The sequence below is a fragment of the Pristis pectinata genome, chromosome 32 (genome assembly GCF_009764475.1).
Source record: "Pristis pectinata isolate sPriPec2 chromosome 32, sPriPec2.1.pri, whole genome shotgun sequence".
NCBI lineage: Eukaryota > Metazoa > Chordata > Chondrichthyes > Rhinopristiformes > Pristidae > Pristis > Pristis pectinata.
Genome location: NC_067436.1, coordinates 21,372,777 through 21,395,271, shown reverse-complemented (window position 1 = coordinate 21,395,271; position 22,495 = coordinate 21,372,777). Strand labels below are relative to the sequence as shown.

The following is a 22,495-nucleotide window of genomic DNA, read 5'->3' as shown; positions in this document are numbered from 1 at the left end:
GATAGAAGATTGGCTGACTGGCAGAAGGCAAAGAGTGGGAATAAAGGGGGCCTTCTCTGGTTGGCTGCCGGTGACTAATGGTGTTCTGCAGGGTTAGATGTTAGGTCCGCCGCTTTTCACATTATATGTTAATGATCTGGATGACGGAATTGATGGCTTTGTGGCCAAGTTTACGGATGATACAAAGATAGGTGGAGGGGCAGGTAGTGTTGAGGAAGCAGGGAGTCTGCAGAAGGACTTGGACAGGTTGGGAGAATGGGCAAAGAAGTGGCAGGTGGAATACAGCGTAGGGAAATGTACGGTCATGCTCTTTGGTAGAAGGAATAAAGGCGTTGACTGTTTTCTAAACAGGGAGCGAATTCAGATATCGGAGGTGCAAAGGTACTTGGGAGTCCTAGTGCGGGATTCCCTGAAGGTTAACTTGCAGGTTGAATCCGGTAGTAAGGAAGGCAAATTCAATGTTCACATTCATTTCAAGAGGACTAGAATATAAAAGCAAGGATGTAATGCTGAGGCTTTATAAGGTGTTGGTCAGATCACATTTGTAGTATTGTGAGCAGTTCTGGGTCCCACATCTAAGGAAGGATGTGCTGGCATTGGAGAGGGTCCAGAGGAGGTTTACGAGAATGATTCCGTGAATGAAAGAGTTAATGTATGAGCAGCATTTGATGGCTCTGGGCCTGTACTTACTGGGGTTCAGAAGGCGGATCTCATTGAAAGCTACGGAATATTGAAAGGCCTGGATAGAGTGGACATGGAGAGGATGTTTCCAGTAGTGGGAGAGTCTGGACCAGAGGGCACAGCCTCAGGATAGAAGGATGTCTCTTTAGAACAGAGATGTGGAGGAATGAGGGGAGACTTGATAGAGGTATACAAAGTATTAAGAGGAATAGATAGAGTGGACAGCCAGTACCTCTTTTCCAGGGCACCAATGCTCAACAGAACAGGGCATGGCTTTAAGGTAATGGGTGGGAAGTTCAAGGGAGATATCAGAGGGAGGTTTTTCACCCAGAGAGTGGTTGGTGCATGGAATGCGCTGCCTGGGGTTGTGGTGGAGGCTGATACATCGGTCAAGTTCAAGAGATTGTTAGATAAGCATATGGAGGAATTTAAAATAAGGGGATATGTGGGAGGAAGGGGTTAGTTAGTCTTAGGCATGGTTTAAAGGTTGGCACAATGTGGTGGGGCTGTATTGTTCTATGTCTATGTCTATGAATTTCTTTAGCCAGAGGTAGTGAATCTGTGGAATTCATTGCCAAGTTGTTGGGTATATTTAAAGCAGATGTTGATAGGTTCTTTATTAGTAATGGTGTCAAAGATTACGGGGAGAAGGCAGGAGAATGGAGTTGAGAGAGAAGAATAAATCAGCCATGATCGAATGGCGGAGCAGGCTCAATGAACCAAATGGCCTAATTCTGCTCCTATGCCTTATTGTCTAAACTGTAGACATGTTGTCAGCATTTATTTGTTTGGTTCGCACAGGATTTCTTGCTCTTCCAAAAAAAGATTTGGCTTAGAAATAAGTTGTACAAATGCTGTTGTGATCTATATCTGCTGATTAATTGTGAGATTACTAATGGACCAACACTGGAAAGATGCAAGGGATGAAAGAAAGGTTTGTTGGAATTCTGGTGCATTGACAATAGCCTTGAGTGGTGGTAATATGTCAGATGCCAGTAAATAATAGGGTTAGGATCATCCACCGCTCCACTCCCCAGGCTACTCGTATAGTGGGTGAATGTTTTTGGAAACTAAGATTTGCTCTTTTAATTTACAGTTGTCCAAATTACCAGAATAATGAGAAATTTATGAAGGATGACACAGCCAGTTTTACCTTTCCCACAAAGTCCTTCCCTAGCATCCTTTATCCACTAACCCAAATGAAGTATAACCTGGAATCAGTTGGAATAGTAGAAATTATGAAATGTTGCTTCTGGAGAACAGTTTGTGTCAGGCACTAAATTGGGCAGTGAGGTAATTCTGATATACGTCTGGTTTATTTCAGGGGAACTTGTGGTGAGCGAGACCAGCAATGTCAGAAAATGCATTGCTACAGACACAAGTGCGCATGATCTCTATGGAACCCTACTCTGCACCAACTTCAAGATCTCTTTTATTACAAAGGATGTGACACCTTTTCGGGTTTGTGAACCTTGAGCACTTTACTAAAATGTCTTTTATCAAAAGTGTAAGCAGACTATAACCTCTGTTTCATAAAACCTAGACAGGAAGAGCTGTCAAGGGAGATTTAACTGAGGTGTTCAGATCATGATAGACTTTGAAAGAGTAAATAAAGAGAAACTAGGTAACCAGGAACACAGAATTAAGGGGATCAGTAAAAGAACCAATGGGAAGCTGAGAAACAAAGGACTGCAGATGCTGGAATCCAGATGAAAAACATTATGATGCTGGAGGAACTCAGCAGGCCAGGCAGCATCCGTGGAGAAAAGCAGGCGGTTAGTGTTTCGGGTCAGAGGACTCTTCTTCAGGACTGAAGACAGGAAAAGGGGAAGCCCAATATATAGGAGGGAAAAGCAGAGCAGTGAGAGGTGGACAAAAGAGGAGAGGTGAGGTGGGCACAAGGTGGTGATTGGTCGATGCAGGTAAGAGATAGTGATAGGCAGGTGTGGGGGAGGAGGGGAGGGCACCCGGGGGGATGGGTAAGGAGAGAAATTGGGGGAAAAAAAGTGGGGTAGAAAAAAAGAGAGAGGCACTTGTATCTCTGTCATTTCCTGCACCTCCGCTCTCACCTCTACCCCTCCCAGACCCAACAGGGATAGGGTCCCCCTTGTCCTCACAATTCATCCCACCAGCCTAGGTATCCAACACACCATTCTCCGTCACTTCCGCCATCTCCAACGGGACCTAACCACCAAGCACATCTTCCCCTCCCCACCCCTTTCTGCCTTTCGCAGCAACCACAGTCTCCACAACTTGCTAGTTCACTCCTCCCCCCTCAACCATCCCGCTCCCACCCTGGGAACTTTCCACTGCCCCGCCATAGGTGCAACACCTGCCCCTCCATCACCTCCATCCAGGGACCCAAACAGTCCTTTCAGGTGAGAAGAGATTAACCTGCACCTTCCTTAATATCATCTACTGCATTTGGTGCTCCAAGTGTGGCCTCCTCTACATTGGTGAGACCAAACACAGACTGGGTGACCATTTCATAGAACACCTGTGCTCCGTCCAGAACCGCGATCTGCATCTCCCTGTTGCCAGTCACTTCAACTCCCCCTCCCACACTATCATTGATATGCCAGTCCTTGGCCTCCTTCACTGCCAGGAGAATTCCTAGTGCAAACTGAAGGAACAGCACCTCATTCTCCGTCTTGGAACCTTGGAACATTGAATTCTTCCACTTTAAGTAATCCCCACCACCCATTTCTTCACACCCAACCCCCACCCCCACCCCCCCCCCACCATGCTTCTTCCCTTTCGCAGCCTATCTTTATTTATTCTACCCCTTTTTTTCCTTTCTCTCCTTACCTTTGACCCATCCCCATCCCCTGGTGGATCTGCTCTCCCCTCCCCCCCCCACATGTGCCTATCACTATCTCTTACCTGCATCTACCTATCACCACCTTGTCACCACACCGCCTGCCCTCTTTTGTCCACCTATCGCTGCTCTGCTTTTCCCTCCTATATATTGGGCTTCCCCTTTTCCTATCTTCAGTCCTGACCCGAAACATTGACTGCCTGCTTTTCTCCATGGATGCAACCTCGCCTGCTGAGTTCCTCCAGCATCATTGTGTTTTTCAGTTGGAAGCTGAGAATTTTTTTTGAAACATGTTGTTGTGATTTGGATTGTGATGGATCAGTAATGACTTTCAACAGATAAAACCATAAAAAAGGATACATTTTAAGAGTTGTGATGATAGAGCAAGGGAGTGAACCTATTTCGAGAGCTCTTTCAAAGTGCAGACCTGGGTTTGGTGGACTGATTACTTCATTTTATGCTGCCTTATTCTGGCTCACCATTGGCTTTGTTGCACCATTGCTGGAGTTGGCCATTCATCAGCTGATTTGGCATTGTATTGTGAAAGCCAAAGGTGAGAATAGTTGTAACCTTTGAATGTAACTGCCCAGAAAAGCTGGGGGTATTGCAGTATAAAATACCAACGTCAGGAAACTGACCAAAATCAGGTCAGCAGTGTAACCCTTGGATGTTCGCAACATCCGAGCACACAAGCTTCTTGATGCCCCTGCTATCCTCTGTGCATCCCATAGTAGCTTGTTACCACCTCCTCTTCCTCCTGCTGCTCAACTGAACTGTGAATGTGAACTGTTTTCTCTGTGGAGGCATTGAGCCATCAAAGAAGTGGTCGTAAATTGGGCCAATTGGCTGTTTGACAAAAGACAAGATGGAAGGGTTGTCTGGTAAGTGGTGAGACTGTTGAGGGTGCATCAGGATGCAAGGGAGGTGGCAGCATTAAGGGACAGACCTGAAGATGTGAGGTCCAGGGGAATTTTGGGAAAGAAAGTGAGACACAATGGATGGCCCAAAATGAGAAACTTTTGCAAGGTAATGCACAGTGTGTAATTAAAAAGACAAGTGTTTCTCTGAGTGATGCACAGTGTGTCAGACAATAATGAGGTGGGTGTTATAAATGGTAATCCATAATGGGGAGGTGTACATTTTATGGCCCTCTCCTGGTAGATAGGGGCATGAGGAAATAACTGCTTCATTTGGCTTGTTCATGATCATTGGCCTTTTTTTAGGTTTTTTAACTAAAAATATAAGAATTAGGAGCAGGAGTGGGCGATTTGGCCTCTTGAGCAGCTCCACTGTTGACTAAGATTGTGGCTGATCTAAATCTCCATTTTCTTGCCCTATCCCCTGTTACGAACCAGCAACAAAAGAAACACTCCAAGTCATGTGATAAGTGTTAAAAACTACTTTATTAATAACAGCTTTTGATAATAAGAAAAATAAAAATGTTAGAATGTTAGAAAGAAAAATGTTAGACCTTGAACATTAACCCCAAAACTAAACTCGTCGTGTGTGTGTGGCAAAGTCCCAAACTCCAAGTCCAGGAATGGTTATTAAGGTTCAGTTTAGCAAGCCATAAGGTGAAACATGAGCAAAGGCTTCTTCAACAACCACCGTTGTCTGAAGATAAAACGTAGATGTAGAGAGAACATAGAGAGTAATTACGAAATCCAAATGTTCCACGATGGAACCCAAACGACACCTCAATGTTTACTCGGTAGCGACTTCCTCACCCCGAAAAGCATCCCAATCGTGGCCGTCCACACAAATACCTGTTTCCCTCTACAGGTCAGCAACAAAGTGAACTCCACCGGATTACTCCCAATTTCCATACGTGGATTGTAGTAACAGACACAGTTATTGTTTCTCATCCATCGATAGAGAAACTAGCAGGCTGGTGTCTCTCTCCCTTTTTTCTCTCTCTCTCCTCTTTGACTTTGACTGACTTCTTCAACAACGTCATTACGTTGTTTATCTTCTGTTGACGTAAGCACGCCACACACACACACACACACACACACACACACACACACACACACACACACACACACACACACACACACACACACACACCACTATGCTCTATCTTAAAGGGACATTCACCTAGTCCGTAACACCCCATATCCTGTGATTCCCTAATATTCAAAAACCTAGTAATATCAGTGACTGGCCCTCTACAGCCATCCAGGTTAGAGATTCGCTGAGTGAAGAAATTTCTCCGCATCTCGGTCCTAAACGGCCTACCCCTTACTCAGACCTGTTCTAGACTCTTTGGCCAGGAAGACATCCTCCCTGAATTCACACTCTCTAGTCCTGTAAGGATTTTGTCAGTTTCAGTGTGATTACTTCTTGATCTTCTACACTACATAGAACGCAGGCTGAGTCGCTCCTCTTACAACAAACCTGCCATTCCTGAACTAGGCTAGTGAATTGCACTCCCTCTATACCATCTATGTCCTTTTTGAGGTAAGGAAGCTGAACCTACACACACTGTTCCAAGCAAGATCTTGCCAAAGACTTGTAATAGGAGCCATTTAATAAGATCACAGCTGTAATCTCGTCTCCCATTCCCTTTCAGCCCCTTGCTTATCAAGAATCTACCTTTGCCTTAGAAGTATTCACACTCTGCTTACAGCGGCCTTTGAGGAAGAGAGTTCAAAAGAGCCATGATCTCTGGGGGATAAGAAAAATCATCTCATCTCTGTTTAAATGGGTGATGGATTATCTTTAAACAGTGACCATAGCTTTAGATCCTCCGACTAGAAGAAACATCCTCTTCACATTGACTCCGTCAAGCCTCTCGGGATCTTGTGTTTCAGTCGTCCCCCTCACTCTTCTATGTGCTCCAGAAAGAAATCTTTACTCCTATAGTCGAATACAAAGATCAACAACCATTTGCCTTTCTAACTGCTTGCTCCATTTTGATGTTAGCTTTCAATGATGTGTGTACAAGGACACCCAGTCCCTTTGAAACTCAACCTCTGTCGCCATTTAAAAGCACTACACACCACCTAGTTTTATATCATCAGCAAATTTAGAAATGTTACATTTAGAACATAGAACATTAGAACCCTTGGTCAGCTGATTGATACGATTGTGAACATCTGGAGCCCGATTATCAATCCTCGTATCCCACTGTCACAGTCTGCCAACCTGAGAGAGATCTCTTTGTTCCCACTCATTGCTTTCTGTCTCTTTTCCAGGCAGAAAGGTTTATGAAGATAATATTAAGGTGTCTAAGATGAAGGATGCAACCAAAAAAGTTCACGTTGGGTAGTGTAGCAATTAGAGTGGAAAGTCTAAGTCTATTTGCTGTCAGTTTATCGGTGTAACCAGTTCTGGCCAACTGAGTGAGGCTGACAGAAACATCGAGGAAAATGTGAATGATTTCCTCTTGGTTGAAGACTCATTATCTGTATGTATGGGATACTCATGACAACATGGGTGAATTAATGGCAGATGTTTAAGTAAATGGATAAGATCTAATAGCCATAGTAAGATGTGGTTGCAAAGTGAAAAAGCTTATGAATGAAAAATTCCAAGAGGCTAAACTTTTAGAAGAGATAGACAAAATCTGATAATAAAGGATGGGGTAAAGGCAGAAGGACCTCGCATCAGAAAATTAAATAGTAGGATCAGCTTGGGTGGAGCTAAGAAACAGCAAAAGGTATGAAACATTGGTGGGAGATGTCTTTGGGCTCCCAAACAGTAGTAGTAATGTGGAGCATGAAATTCAAAGCACTGGTACCTGGGATAATACAAAGTCATGGGGTACTTAAAGCTATGTATAGGCTGAGTAAATCAATTTGGCAGTAAAAGTGTGGGGGATGAATTCATGGACTGTATATGTGATGGTTTTCTAGATCAGTATGTTGAAGAACTGATGAGGGGTTGGCTTCATTGGGATTGTGTACAGTGGGAGTGAATGGGACGAGGGGAACACCCTGATCGCCTGCGGATTGCTGGGTGTAAGTTGAGGCGCATCAACGAGCAGCAGGCAGAAGAGAAAGAACCAGGGGCCCACAAGTACCAGTTCAGTTGGGAAGTTTTGCAGAGAGGGGGTGAGGGGTGGAGAGGCGGCAGGTACAACCATCTCAAACTGGTTCCTTTAACTTATTTGGCAGAGACCTGCATTCAGGGAATCAGTACCAACAAAGAGAAGTCAATAGAACATAGAACATTACAGCGCAGTACAGGCCCTTCGGCCCACAATGTTGTGCCGACATTTTATCCTGCTCTAAGATCTATCTAACCCTTCCGTCCCGCATAGCCCCCCATTTCTCTATCATTCAATAGGAGACGGGGTGATGGTAGAGGGATGTCTGTGACTATTGGTGTCCCAAGGGATCGGTGCTTTGACCCTTGTTTGTAATATACGTGAATGACTTGGATGTGGGAGGCATGGTCAGTAAGTTCATGGATGACACGAAGATTGATGGAATTGATGACTGTGTGGAATATAGTCTTAGGCTGTAGAGAGATAATGATGCGTTGGTGAAATGGGCTGAAAAATGACAGATGGTGCTTAATCCAGAGAAATGTGAGGTGATGCATTTTGGGAGTACTAATGAGGTTAGGACATGCACCATGAATGATAGGGTCTTAAGGAGTACTGAGGAACAGAGGGATCTTGGAATACAAGTCCATAGATCCTTGAAGGTGACAGCACAGGTAGATAACATGGTTAGGAAGGCATATGGGATACTGGCCTTCATTAGTCGGGGCATCAAATACAGAAGTGGGAAGGTTATGCTCCAACTTTATAAAACCTCAGTTATCCCATAGCTGGAGTACTGTGTGCATTTCTAGTCACCAAGGTAAAGGCAGGATGTGATAGCCCTGGAGAGGGTGCAGAGGAGATTCCCCTGGATGTTGACTGGTTATGAGGAAGTACTGGGGAAGCTGGGTTTTTCTCCCTGAGACGGAGGTTAAGAGGGACATGATAGAGGTATGAAAACTTATGAGGGATGTAGGTAGGGTAGACTGCAGGAAACAATTCCGCATATCACAGGTAGATGAAACTAGAGGACGTAGATTTAGAGTAAGGGGGAAGAGGTTTAGAGGGGATCTGAGGGGAACCTTTCTCACACAGAGAGTGGTGAGAACCTGGAACACACTGCCCAAGGAAGTGGCTAAAGCTGGTCATTGACAACAGAGAAGTGTCTAGACATGCACTTGAATTGTCTAGACATAGAAGGCCTAATACTGTGGGGTGCCCACTGGTTAGTATGGATGTTGGGCCGAATGGCCTATTTCCATGTGTAAGGTTCTTTGACTATGTCAGAATTCAGCAAAAGAGAACCAAGTCATCGGTAAGGAAAAGGAAAGCAGAAGAACTGAGTAATCTAGCAAGGAACGTAAAAACAGACTGAAAAAGCTTCAAAAGATATGTGAAAAGCAAAAGTTAACAGTGGGTCTCCTACAGACAGAGACAGGAAAAATTATGTTGGGAAATAAGGATCTGGCAGAGAAATTAAATGAAATCTTCAAGGAAAAGGACACTGAAAACCTCCCAGAAATAGTGAATTAGGAAGGCAAATGTTATGTTGACTTTTATTGCAGGAGGATTTGAATGCAGTGTAAGGCATTTCACTGCAATGATATAAGGACTGGGTGAGACTGCACCTGGAATATTGGTCTGGTCTCCCCACCTGGAAGAATAGAGGAATTCAGTGAAGGTTTCCTGGGATATTGCTCCTGGAATATGTACTTTGTCCTTCGAGAGGAGATTAAGCAGTCTGTTGTCTTGAGTTGAGAAGAATGAGAGGTGATCTCATTAAAAAGTACAAACTTCTTACAAGGGGTAAGATGCAGGGATGATGTTTCCCTGGCTGGGTTGTCGAGAACCAGGGCCATAGGGGATGAGCCACCCAGGGCAGAGATGAGAAGGAAGTTATTGAATTGTGGAACAGCTTACTCCAGCTTCTCCTTATGTTCTTGTGTAATCTCATACATTCTCAATCTGCAGCAGTTTATGTTATTGTTATTATATTGTTGTTAAGTTTACACTTTAAACCACAAAGCTATGTAAGGCTATTGCAGTTCTTGTTAATGGTCCACGTTCTTCTGTGAAAGGTTGAATTTTAATTCTAGCTTTTAACTGTTCAACCACAGAAATTTCAGTACAGAAACCTGCTGTTGGAGGAACACGACATCTCCCTGACCTGTGTGGAGCAGGTTGTGGCAGGTATGGTGATTTCACTCATCCATCATGTTTCATACAGACCAACCTCTTGTCCTTTCTTACAGGTTTGTTAAATCAAAACTTGCCAGTCCTCAAAGTCTAAAATATAAACAGTCCTGGAGAATAGTAAATGAAAGGATGAACCAGAGCTTAATGCTCAGGCCTGGATCTGAAGTATCTTTTGTGACTGGGTTGCTGGGTTGTGAATTTGTTAATGGGCCTTGTTACTGCAGCTATTGACTGTAGGGCTGTTACAGGAGCTTCGGTAGTAGATTTAGATTCTGCCACCATTAAGTGGATTCCTTGTTCTCATGATCCTTTGTGTCAAAGATTTTATCGAACTTTCCTCTTCATGCAGGCAATATTGCTGATTACACCTTTCTTTGTTACACGATGTAAGAGTGCAGGTTTTATGAAAGTTTCAGGATCTATTGCTGGTGCCACAGGCTGGGAGTCACTGGCCACTATGGGGAAGTGTGGTTTTCTCAAGTTATGCTTCAGACTGTTAATGACTGTCTTTATTCAGCTTTATTTCACAATTCTGCCTCAACACACTTGTTCACACATCCTCTGTCTTATTTTCCATTTTCTCAGTTTCTTACTCGTTTTCAGAACCTCTAATCTTTTTTGTGCCCTTCCTTAATTTTCCTTGAACTGAGTGGCTTTTCAGAAAGAAGTTGATTCATTGCTGGGAATTTGGAGTCACACGTAGGCCAGACCAGGTAGGATGGCAGATTTCCTTCCATAAAAATCTTTAATAAATCCTATTTCACAGCAGTTTGAGATTGCAGCAGTCACTCACTACTGATGTTATGATTTTTAGAATTTCAACTCTTGTCACTGGATTACCATACCAACCCTTTAGCTGGACCAGTAACTTAACCATTTGACACCATATCCACAAAACTGTGTACTTCCCCCAGTACTCCCTTTCTCCTCAGTCATAGGCTTTGAAATCTCAAGTTGGCTGTGATCAAAGAACTTCCTCCATATTTACCACGTTGTTCCTTATAGTGGGTCCTGATCTGTCAAACCCTGGTGTGATTTTGGATTTCAAGATATAGTCAGATGCTTACATTAATTTTTGAATTTCAGTGCAACAAAATTAATTTCAGTTTAGCTTTTCATGGGCTATTGGAGCCTTGTTCATTGTAGGGCAGTGTGGGAAAGGATCAAAAGGCTTTTGTTTTAGTGTATGGATTCTGATAATAAACTGTCTGTAGTATTTGCTCCTGAGCTTTGCTGGACAGTCCCTATCCATAGTAAATGACCTTCCATACATTTGGATGGAAGTCCCTCTGGTGCTTTCAACATTTATACTCAAATGATCATGGTCCAGTCCTTTGGGCAGGAGAAAAACACTGGGACAGAACCAACAAATCTGCTGGTATTAAGGAATGAAACCTGGTGTGTGCTCAGTATCAATACAGCAGTGAGGCAACGGTGAGCTCTCATAGGGCAATGTCTGAGTTGTGGATCTTCAGTCAGTATCCTGGAGGACCGAGTTTCTGCATTACAGATGTGTCTCTAGTCAGCTGAACACATTGGATGGTTGTTAGTTATGTATCGGGAAACGCAGGTTAGAATTGTTTAACTGAAGTTACTGCCAGGACTCAGGAATTGTGGTAACTGGGAATGTACATCTAGGTTCAACTGAATCACGAATCCACTAAGCATAGTGCCTACAAAGTATGAATTTAAGTGAGACATGGGCATAGGTGAGGTTTATGTTCTAAGAAAATGCTAAAGGATTAAAAGTATTTATTTTTCTTCAATGACTTAATCTGATGATGAGTCTGAGTGCAACCAGAAGGGATTAGTTTAATTTGGCACCATCCTTGGCACAGACATGGTGGGCCGAAGGGCCTGTTCCTGTGCTGTACTGTTCTATGATCTGGCTGGTGAGGTTGTAGTTTTCTTTATCTTAAAGGGATTCACTCTAAACTATAATTCACTGCATTATATTTAACTAAAACTGGTCCCTTGAAACTAGATCAATGACTGGACAAGTGTATAATTAATAAACATAGCTACTTATTATAGAGTCATGGAGACATACAGCATGGAAACAGGCCCTTCAGCCCAACTTATCCATGCCAACTGTGTTGTCTGGTGAGCTAGTCCCATCTGCCCACATTTGGCCCATAGCCTTCTAAACTCCTCCCATCCATGTACTTATCTAGATGGCTTTCAAATGTTGCTAATGTGTCCCTGTCAATCACTATTTCTGGCAGCTCATTCCAAATACACAACACACTTTGCATGAAGAAGTTGCCCCTGATGTCCCTTTTAAATCTCTCGCCCCTGATCTTAAACCTATGCCCTCTTGTTTTTAGCACCCCCTCCTGGGGAAAAAAAAACTATGTGCTTTTCACCCTGTCTAGAGTGCCCCTCATGCTCTTGTACACCTCTATCAAATCACCCCTCAATCTCCTATGTTCTAGGGAATAAAGTCCTAGTCTACACACCCTCTCCTTGTAACTCAGGCCCCCAAATCCAACAACATTCTGGTAAATCTTTTCAGGACTCTTTCTGGTTTAATAACATCTTTCAGGACAACCAAAACTGTACATAATGGAGTATTAAGTGTGGCCTCACCAATGTCTTATATAACTGCATCATAAGTTCCCAACTCCTATACTCAGTGCCCTGACTGATGAAGGCTGGTGTGCCAAACGCCTTTTTGACCACCCTGTCTACCTGTGATGCCACTTTCCTGTGCACTTATACTCTGAGGTCCCTCTGTTCCATAACACTACCCAGGGCCCTACTATTCACTGTATAAGTCCTACCTTAGTTTGATCTCCCAAAATGCAGTACCTCACATTTATCTGGATTGAAAGCCATTTGCCAATCCTCAGACCCCATACCCAGCTGATCAAGATCCCCTTGTAATTTTTCATAACCTTTGACAGTATCTACATCACCACCTATTTTAGTATCATCCACAAACTTACTAACCATACCTGGTACATTCACATTCAAATCGTTTATATAAATTACAAACAACAAAGGTCCCAGCACCGACCCCTGTGGCACACCACTAGACACAGGCCTCCAGTCTGAGAAACAACCCTCGACCATCACCCTCTGCTTCCTACCACTGAGCCGATTATGAATCCAATCCACTATCTCCCCCTGGATCCCATGTGATCCAACCTTTCAGACCAGCCTGCTACGAGGGACCTTGTCAATCCATAGAGACAACATCCACTGCCCTACCCTCATCTACCCTCTTGGTTACCTCCTGGAAGAACTCCAAGAGATTTGTCAGTCACGACTTCCCACACATAAAGCTGTGCTGACTGTCCCGAATCAGACCCTGTCTCTCCAAATGTTGGTAGATCGTGTCCCTCAGAATCCCCTCCAGCAATTTATCCACCGCCAATGTCAGACTCACCGGCCTGTAGTTTCCTGGCTTGGTTTTGCTTCCCTTTTTACACAATGGTACCACATTAGCCACTCTCCAGTCCTCAGGAACATCACCTGTGGCCAGAGATGAAGCAAAAATCTCTGCAAGGGCCTCTGCAATCTCTTCTCTAGCTTCCCACAAGGTCCAAGAATGCACCAGGTCAGGCCCTGGGGATTCATCTAACTGAATGCACTTTAAGGCCTCCAATCCTCCCGGCTAATTTGTATGTGGTCCCAGACATCACCACTTATTTCCCCCATTTCCTTGGCTTCCATCGTTTTCTCCACAGTAAAAAGTGAAGAGAAATATTCATCAAAAATCTCTCTCATTTCCTTTGGTTCCACACACAGATGGCCATGCTGGTCGTTAAGGGAACCTATTTTCTCCTTAGCCACCCTTTTACTCTTCATACACTTATAGAATTATGATGAGACAGGGGAGTCATGATAGGATACAGGAACCGTGGTGTACAAAGGCTAAAATAATTCTAGTCAAAAGGAAAAGAAAAGCATACAAAAGGTACAGAGAGCTAGGTGATGTTAGAGATCTGGAGGAGTACAAGGCTGAAAGGAAGGAATTTAAGAAAGAGATTAGGAGAGCCAGAAGGGGACATGAGAAGGCCTTGGCAGGCAGGATTAAGGAAAACCCCAAGGCGTTCTACAAGTATGTGAAGAGTAAGAGGATGAAATGCGAAAAGATAGGGCCTATCAAGTGCAGCAGTGGGAAAGTGTGTATGGATCTGGAAGAAATAGCGGAGGTACTTAATGAATACTTTACGTCAGTATTCACCACGGAAAAAGATCTGGGGGATTGTAGTGGGGACTTGCAGTGGCCTGAAAAGCTTGAGCATGTTGATATTAGAAAAGAGGTGGTGCTGAAACTTTTGGACAGCATCAAGTTAGATAAGTCGCCGGGACCGGATGAGATGTACCCCAGGCTGCTGTGGGAGGCAAGGGAGGAGATTGTGGCGCCTCTGACGATGATCTTTGTGTCGTCCATGGAGACGGGAGAGGTTCCGGAAGATTGGAGGGTTGCAGATGGTTTTCCCTTATTCAAGAAGGGGAGTAGGGATAGCCCAGGCAATTATAGACCGGTGAGTCTTACCTCAGTGGTTGGTAAGCTGATGGAGAAGACCCTGGGAGGCAGGATTTATGAACATTTGGAGAGGTATAATATGATTAGGAATAGTCAGCATGGCTTTGTTAAGGGCAGGTCCTGCCTTACGAGCCTGATTGAATTTTTTGTGTATGTGATTAAACACATCGCTGAAGGGAGAGCAGTAGATGTAGTGTATATGGATTTCAGCAAGGTGTTTGATAAGGTACCCCATGCGAGGCTTACGGAGAAGGTGAGGAGACATGGGATCCAAGGGGACATTGTAGTGTGGATCCAGAACTGGCTGGCCCACAGAAGGCAAAGAGTGGTTGTTGAAGGGTCGTATTCTGAGTGGAGGTCTGTGACCAGTGGTGTACCTCAGGGATCTGTACTGGGACCCTTACTATTTGTGATTTTTATAAATGACCTGGATGAGGAAGTGGAGGGGTGGGTTAGTAAGTTTGCGGATGACACAAAGGTTGGGGGTGTTGTGGATAGTTTGGAGGGCTGTCAGAGGTTACAGAGGGACATAGATAGGATGCAGAGTTGGGCTGAGAAGTGGCAGATGGAGTTCAACCCAGATAAGTGTGAAGTGGTTCATTTTGGTAGGTCAAATATGTTGGCGGAATATAGTCTCAATGGTAGGATTCTTGGCAGTGTGGAGGATCAGAGGGATCTTGGGGTCCGAGTCCATAGGACGCTCAAAGTGGGGGCGCAGGTTGACTCTGTGGTTAAGAAGGCATATGGTGTATTGTCCTTCATCAATCGTGGAATTGAATTTAGGAGCCGTGAGGTTTTGTTGCAGCTATTGTAAGTCCCTGGTCAGACCCCACTTGGAGTATTGTGCTCAGTCTGGTCACCTCACTACAGGAAAGATGTGGAAGCCATAGAGAGGGTGCAGAGGAGATTTACAAGGATGCTGCCTGGAATGTGGAGCATGCCTTATGAATGCAGGTTGAGGGAACTCGGCCTTTTTTCCTTGGAGAGACGGAGGATGAGGGGGGACCTGATAGAGGTGTATAAGATGATGAGAGGTATTGATAGGGTAGATAGTCAGAGGCTTTTCCCCAGGGCTGAATTGGTGGCCACAAGAGGATATAGGTTTAAGGTGCTAGGGAGTAGATATAGAGGAGATGTCAGGGGTAAGTTTTTTACTCAGAGAGTGGTGAGTGCATGGAGTGGGCTGCCGGAAACAGTGGTGGAGGCGGATACGATAGGGTCTTTCAAGAGACTGTTAGATAGGTACGTGGAGCTGAGTAAAATAGAGGGCTATGGGTAAGCCTAGTAATCCCTAGGGTAGGGACATGTTCGGCACAGCTTTGTGGGCCAAAGGGCCTGAATTGTGCTGTAATTGTTCAATGTTCTATGTCCTAATCTCTTGGGATTTTGTTTCAACTTGCCTGCCAGATCCTTCTCATACCCTTTTTGCCCTCCTAATTTCTCTCTTAAGTGCACTTCTACACTTCTTGTAGTCATCAAGAGATGCACTAGTTCACAATTGCTTATGCACAGTGTATGCCTCCCTCTTTTACTTAACCAGAGCCTCAATATCTTTTGTCAGCCAGGGTTCCCTAAACCTGCCAGCCTTGCCCTTCACCTGAACAGGAGCATGCAGGTCCTGAACTCTGCAAGATCCTGCCTAATGACTTCAAAGTTTGTTCTGCCCCAGTTCAGGACCTTAACCTGTGAACCAGTCCTATCCTTCTCCATAACTATTTTAAAACTAATAGAATTATGGTTACTGGACTCAAAGTGCTCAGGAACAGACACTTCAGCCACTTGCCCTACCTCGCTTCCCAGGAGGAGATACAGTGATGCACCATCTTTAGTAGCTCCCTCTATATATTGATAAAGGAAGCTTTCTTGGACATATTTCACAAATTCCACTCTGTCCAAGGCTTTTACACTATGGTTGGCCCAGTGAATATTAGTGAAGTTAAAATCTTCCACTAATACTATCCTATTATGTTTACAACTAGCTGCAATCTCTCTACATATCTGCTCCTCCAATTCCTGCTGACTATTGGGGGGCCTATAACAATCCCATTAGAGTGACCCTCCCCTTTCTGTTTCTAAGTTCTACCCATACGGCCTCACTGGGTGATTTCCCCCTCTCTCAGCACCATTTTTATGTCCTCTTTCATCATCATTATTATCTAATTAAATAACTCAACTGAGTCGAGTATGACAGGACAGGTGATGTGTGACAGCTGTAGCGCATGGAATCTGCAGGAAACCACTGAGGTGACATCTGCAGTGTCTGTAGTTCAAAAGAACTTCAGCTCAGTGTTGATGAGCTGGAGGAAAATTCAGACACTCCAGTCCATCAAGGAGGGGGAATGTTGCTGGGACCCTTTGTTCCAGGAGGTAACCACAACCTTTGGATAAAGTATTGCAGAACTGGAAATTCAGCAGGGGCAGGAGGACCCAAATGTGAGACAGGTATGGGGATCCAGTAAGTGGTGTTACAAGAGCCTCGGTCTTCAGCCTGTCCAATAGATAAGAGATCCTTGCAGCCTGTGTAGACAATAGAGACTGAGAGAGGATGAGCCAGCAGCTCCATGGTAAGGATGAACCGGTTGAGTTAGCTGAGTGAAAGGGAATATTGTGGTAACAGGAACAGTACAGTTAGGGGACAGATTTTTACTCTGCAGTGAGAATCCTGAAGGTTGTGTTGAAGGAACTTCCTCAGGGCTGGAGAATTTTTTTTCCCATGTTAGCGATATCAAAACAAGAGGGCTTACATTAAGGTGAGAGGAAGGAATGTTAAAAGGGATTTGATGGGAATGATTTTTACATAAAGGATGGTTAGTATCTGGAACCTGATGTCAGGGGAGGTGGTGAATTCAGATATGATCACTATGTTTAAGAGACATTTAGCAGGCATTTAAATAGGCAAGGCATAAAAGGATACAGACCTAGTGCAGGCAAATGGGATTAGTATAGATGGGCAAAAAAAGGTCAGCACAGAAGCAGTGGGACAAAGGGCCTGTTTCTTTGCTGTCGAACTCTGATTCTATGACTCTGATACAGAGACGGTGCAAAATAACCAAGATTATGAATAAGTAACTTTTAGAAAACACAGACAAAGTAGAAAAGGCAGAAGGGTAGCCCTGGAAATAAAGTATGTTCCAAAGGCAGCGGAGGTAATGGACCTTCAAATGGAAAATTGAGTAGAATCAGTTTTGGTGGAAACAGCAAAGGGTGAAAAACATTTCTCAGAATTATCTATAGATTCCTAAACAGTAATGGTAATGCAGGGCATTGTATAACTCAGGAACTTAGAAGTGCATGTAATGAGAGTAATACAGCAGTCCCAGCGGACTTTAATCTGCATATTAACTAGGCAAACCAAGAAATATGTGGAGGATGAATTCATGGAGTGTATGTGTGATGGTTTTTAAGTATGTTAAGGAACCAATGAAGGAACAGGCTATTTTAGATCTAATATTGTGCAATGAAAATGGATTAACTAATATTCTGCATTTCAGGGGTCTTTATGGAAAAGTAATCATGATATGAGAGAATTTTATATTAAGATTCAAAGTAATCTGGTTCAATCCAAAATCTACACAAAACTAACTGAGGCTTGGGACAGCCATGGTGGGTTGGATATATGACAGTAGACACAGTGACTAGCACCTAAAGAGTTTGTATGTTATTTACAACAAATTTTTATTTGTTTAAGACACAAAACTCTACCCCACTTTAGAAGAGTGAGAGGTGACTTGATTGAAATGTTTAAGGTCTTGACAAAGTGGAGGTGGCAAGATAAAACAGAAAATGCTGGAAACACTCAGCAGGTCAGGCAACATCTGTGGAAAAAGAATGAGTTAACATCTCAAGTTGAAGACTCTTTATCAGAAATTGAAAAGAAAGAGAAAAAAGTTGGTTTTGAGTTGCAGAAATGTGGGGGGTGGGTGTGACAAAGGAAATATCTGTGGCAGGGTGATGCCAGGGTTGCTGTGGGAATAAGTTGAAGAGCTTGTCCAGTTGATGAATTAATGGGGACAGTTAGAGAGTGAGAAGACAAACAAAGGAGCATAAAAAGTGTGAAATGCAGGGCTGTGGGACACGCCTCGCAGGTCAGACTGTGCTGTTGGAGAGAGAAAACTGAGCCAATATCATAGGTGGGTGCTTCACAGCAGAAATGGCCGGTTCTGGTATGGACAGAGAACATGACTGACCTGAAGTTGTAGGATTCACTGTTATATGGAACTTTGCAGTGTCCCAGCAAAGGTGAGGAATTGTCCCTCAAGCTTGTGTTGGCCTTCATTATGACAGTGCAAGGAGCCACAGACAGACAGGTCAGTGTCCTACTCCCACAGAAACCCTGGTCTTAGATATTTGCTTTATCCTGTCCCCTGCTTTCTCTACAACTCAAAACCAACTTGTTTTTCTTTGTTTCCCAGTTTTGCCAAAGACTCTTCAACCTGAAATGTTTGCAGAGAATCTGTTTTCTTTCCATAGGTGTTGCCTTTTTGAAAGTTTGGTGCTCTTTGGTGTAATTGAGGCTTTGTGTGCATGTGCAGCAATAGGGCACGAGACTGTGCATGTACGTGAGTGCGCATTCATTTCACTATTGACCTGTCTGTCTTCCTGTGACAGAGGTTTTCCAAGGATCGTATTTGACCAACTGTGGATAATGTTTCTGATTTCCTTTGGCTATAGTGAACGATGCGAAGAAGAAGAGGAAGGTTCTGGGACCCAACCAGCACCTGAAGTTTAAACCCACAGAACTGATCATTTATTGTAAGGATTTCCGCATTATTCGATTCCGCTTCGATGAGTCTGATCCAGAATCTGCCAGAAAGGTGAAAATGGAGGATGGGAGGGTTAAAGTGGACCCAGGTGGGAGGGGTGGAGTATGGTGGGGGGGGTTGCGGGGAGGGGAGGGTTAGTGGAGCTCAGTTAAAGTGGAGCTCAGTTAAAGTGGACCCGGGTGGGAGGGGTGGAGTATGGTGGGTGGGGGGGGGGGTTAGTGTAGCGCAGTTAAAGTGCACCTGGGTAGGAGGGGCGCTGTGCATGTCCAGAGCAGTTTGTTGAAGGTGATGACTGCAGAGTTGAGGAGACCGGCCGTGTGATGCAGGTCTTCAGCCTGCGCTATGTTGCTCCTCCGTTGATGAATGGCAGCAATTGTATTGTGTGTCGAATACAACTGAAAGGGCTGTAGCTGTGTGGGACTGGTCTTATGCTGTTCATAGAATTGTCTTTGTGTGAGGTAGGAATGATTCCAGTAAAATGCAGCCTCCTCCCCAGGGCACACTTACTACATGCTGTGACTCAGGGACTTTTCTCCCTTGTGACTGTCCTGGCATGGACGGCTGCCCAAGAAAATATTGTAAATAAAACACGTGCTGTAAAGTTGGCAGTGTTTTTCAAAATCCCCTGGGTCTCCTGCTCTTTGGAGAACTTTTGTAAATGTAACTTCTTTAAATCTCTCAGTTCAGAAGAAGGGGCTTGACCCAAAACATCGACTGTCCATTTCCCTCCACAGATGCTGTCAGACCCACTGAGTTCATCCAGCAGTTTGTTCTTTGCTCCAGATTCCAGCTTCTGCAGTGTCTTGTGTCTCTTCTTTAAATCTCTGGCTGTCTGGGCAGGAGCAAGTTCTGTTGGGTGTCAGTACCACGAGATGTACAGGAACATAATTCTAGCTACATCTGCAAGAATGCCCTGTGATGTTGGATCAATAGATGTTTTTTTAGATAGTAAAGGATTTGAAGGATATGTAGTTAGTGCAGGAAAGTGGTGCTGAGGTAAAAGATTAGCCATGATTATATTGAATGGCAGAACTGATGTGTGGGGGCTAAATGGCTTCTGCTTTGGTTGTGCTGTTAGAACGACCAGATCGGGTGCAGGTTCGCTGTCTCTGTGGTCGAAAGCCCCTGGTTTCTCACCTCTAGTGTCCACAGTGGTGGCAGAGGGCTGCTGCTGTCGGATGTGAGTTAGTCTGGACCTTGGCTGCTTTCTATTTAAAAGCCAAAACTCAGCGTCTGGGTACTCAGAGTGCCAAGTTCCATCTGGGCCACTGCCTGCTTTGTCTCTGAGCAAATTGCCAGCTGTTCAGCTGCCTTCACACCTGGTTTTGACCAGCTCTGCTGAAGAACAGGTACACACGATGAACAGTGGCATTGCCCTGTGTTGTTGGATGCTGAGAGTCTGGCTGTTTGGAGGGGTAACCATTGCACTGGGGTCAAGCCTCTCAGAATGTTGAAGGTTAGCAGTAGATAGCAGGAGAGCAGGTGTGAATTTGTATTGGCGAGAGGTTCACATCTCATGCCAGTATTGATGGGATGTGAAGCATCAAGTTCTAACAGGTTGGCTGTCCTTGCAACAGTTTTATTGTTCTTGTAACACACAGCATTGTAATGTGATTTTTAGCAGTATGAGCAGATAAAATCTGACAGTTTTGTAAGGTGATTAGGCCTTGGGTAACGGGATAGTTTTTATGGAATGCATTGTGCATGATGGAGATATTTAGGTAGGGATTCCAGAACTTTGGGCCTTGGCACCTGAAGGCAAAGCTGCCAGTGTGGAGGAACTTTATTTAGGGATTATTTGGAGGTCTGTGACTAGTAGTGTTCTGCAAGACTCCATACTGGGACCTCTGATGTGTGTGATATACATAAATGACTTGGATGAAAATGAAGATGGGTGGGTTAGTAAGCTTACAGATGATATGAAGATTGGTGCTGTTGTGGATAGTGTAGAAGATTGCCAAAAGGATACAGCGGGATATAGATCAGTTGCAGATATGGGCGGAGAAATGGCAGATGCAATTTAACCCATCCAAATGTGAATTGTTGCACTTTGGGAGATCGTATGTAGAGGGACAGTATGCTGTTAATGGCAATGCCCTTAACAATGTTGATGCGCAGAGGAATCTTGGGGTCCAAGTCCACAGCTCCCTGAAAATGGCTACAAAGGTTGATAGGGTGGTAAAGAAGGCGTATGGCATTATTGCCTTTATTAGTCAAGGAAATGAGTTCAAGAATCAGGAGGTTATGTTACAGCTGTATAAAACTCTAGTTAGGCTGTACCTGGAGTATTGCATTCAATTCTGATTGCCCCGTTACAGGAAGAATGTGGAGGCTTTGGAGAGGGTGCAGAAGAGGTTCACCAGGATGCTGCCTGGATTAGAGGGGATGTGTTATAAGGAGAGGTTGGACAAACTCGGGTTGTTTTCTCTGGAAGCTGAGGGGAGACCTTATAGAGGTATATAAGATTATGAGAGGCATAGATAGAGTTTAATTTAATGAGTTCGGCACAACATTGTGGGCCAAAAGGCCTGTTCCTGTGCTGGCCTGTTCCCTGTTCTATAATAGAGAAGTCAGAATTTGAGAAAAGCTGAGACCTGCTTTGCTATAAAATTAAAATCTGACCTGAAGTTGACCTGACCACAGTCAATCCAAACTTGACCACAACTTTATTCATCCTTGGCTCAAATTCAACCAGTACATTCAGGTTGTGTTAGAGATATCCAAGGGCTGTAGGGCTAGAGGAGATTACAGAGATGAGAGTTTGGAGAGATTTGAAAACATGATAAAACTCTAAAATTGAAATATTCCTTAATTAGGGGCCATTGGGAGACTGGGCAGGAGAGCTAGGTTAAAAAGATGTACTTTTCAGCCGCTGTAGGAAGTAGATGGTTTTGATGAAGAGACTACAATAGGTTGTGTTGTAGACAGTGAAGATGGTTATCAGGATTTACAGAGGGATCTTGATCAACTGGATAAGTGAGCCGAGGAATGGGAATCTTGGTCAGCAGTTGGGCTGAAGGGCCACTTTTGGTGCTGTGATTCAATGATGTAAGGTCCAAAGTTCATTTTGGGGTGGAATCTGATACCAAGTTTCAAACAAGTCTGTTTCACTTTTAACTAGTTTCTGTGTGAGGGTTGGAGCCAATGGTCAGAGAAAGGAGACTGTGGAGGGACAGGAAAGGATGGCTTCAGTCTGCCCAAGCTGAAAGAAATTTCTGCCTGTTCTTTAATGGACCTTAAACAAATGTCTAACCATTTAGAAGTGTGATGCAGTGGGGTGGGGAGGGGAGTAGTGGGGCAGGATGGGGAGTAGTGGAGTGGGAAGGGGAGTGGGGGGAGTGGTGGGACAGTGTAGGGAGTGGTGCGGTGAGACGGGGGGAGCAGTGGGTGGGATGGGGAGCGGTGGGTGGGTGTGGTGGGTAGAGTGGGGCTGGCATTGCTTAATTGGGAACCGGTGAGTAAAGGGTTGATGGGTGAAAATGATGTTAGGAGGCCAAGGTCACTAGACACAAGGGAGGGTGCAGACTATGGTAAAGCTTTGAGAATAA

At 44.3% G+C, this 22,495-nt stretch overlaps 1 protein-coding gene across 2 annotated transcripts in view; it reads left to right on the top strand.

The window, feature by feature from the left end:
• Window positions 1-22,495, top strand: part of mtmr10 (myotubularin related protein 10) — a 51,794-nt gene that overhangs the window by 7,497 nt on the left and 21,802 nt on the right. For both annotated transcript variants that reach the window (XR_007958495.1, XM_052042702.1), the window contains exons 3-5: window positions 2,006-2,142; window positions 9,608-9,680; window positions 18,856-18,998. Coding sequence is in view for 1 of the 2 variants with exons in the window: in XM_052042702.1 (XP_051898662.1) it covers window positions 2,006-2,142; window positions 9,608-9,680; window positions 18,856-18,998 (353 nt within the window). In the remaining variant the exon portion in view is untranslated. The remainder of the gene's footprint in view (window positions 1-2,005; window positions 2,143-9,607; window positions 9,681-18,855; window positions 18,999-22,495) is intronic.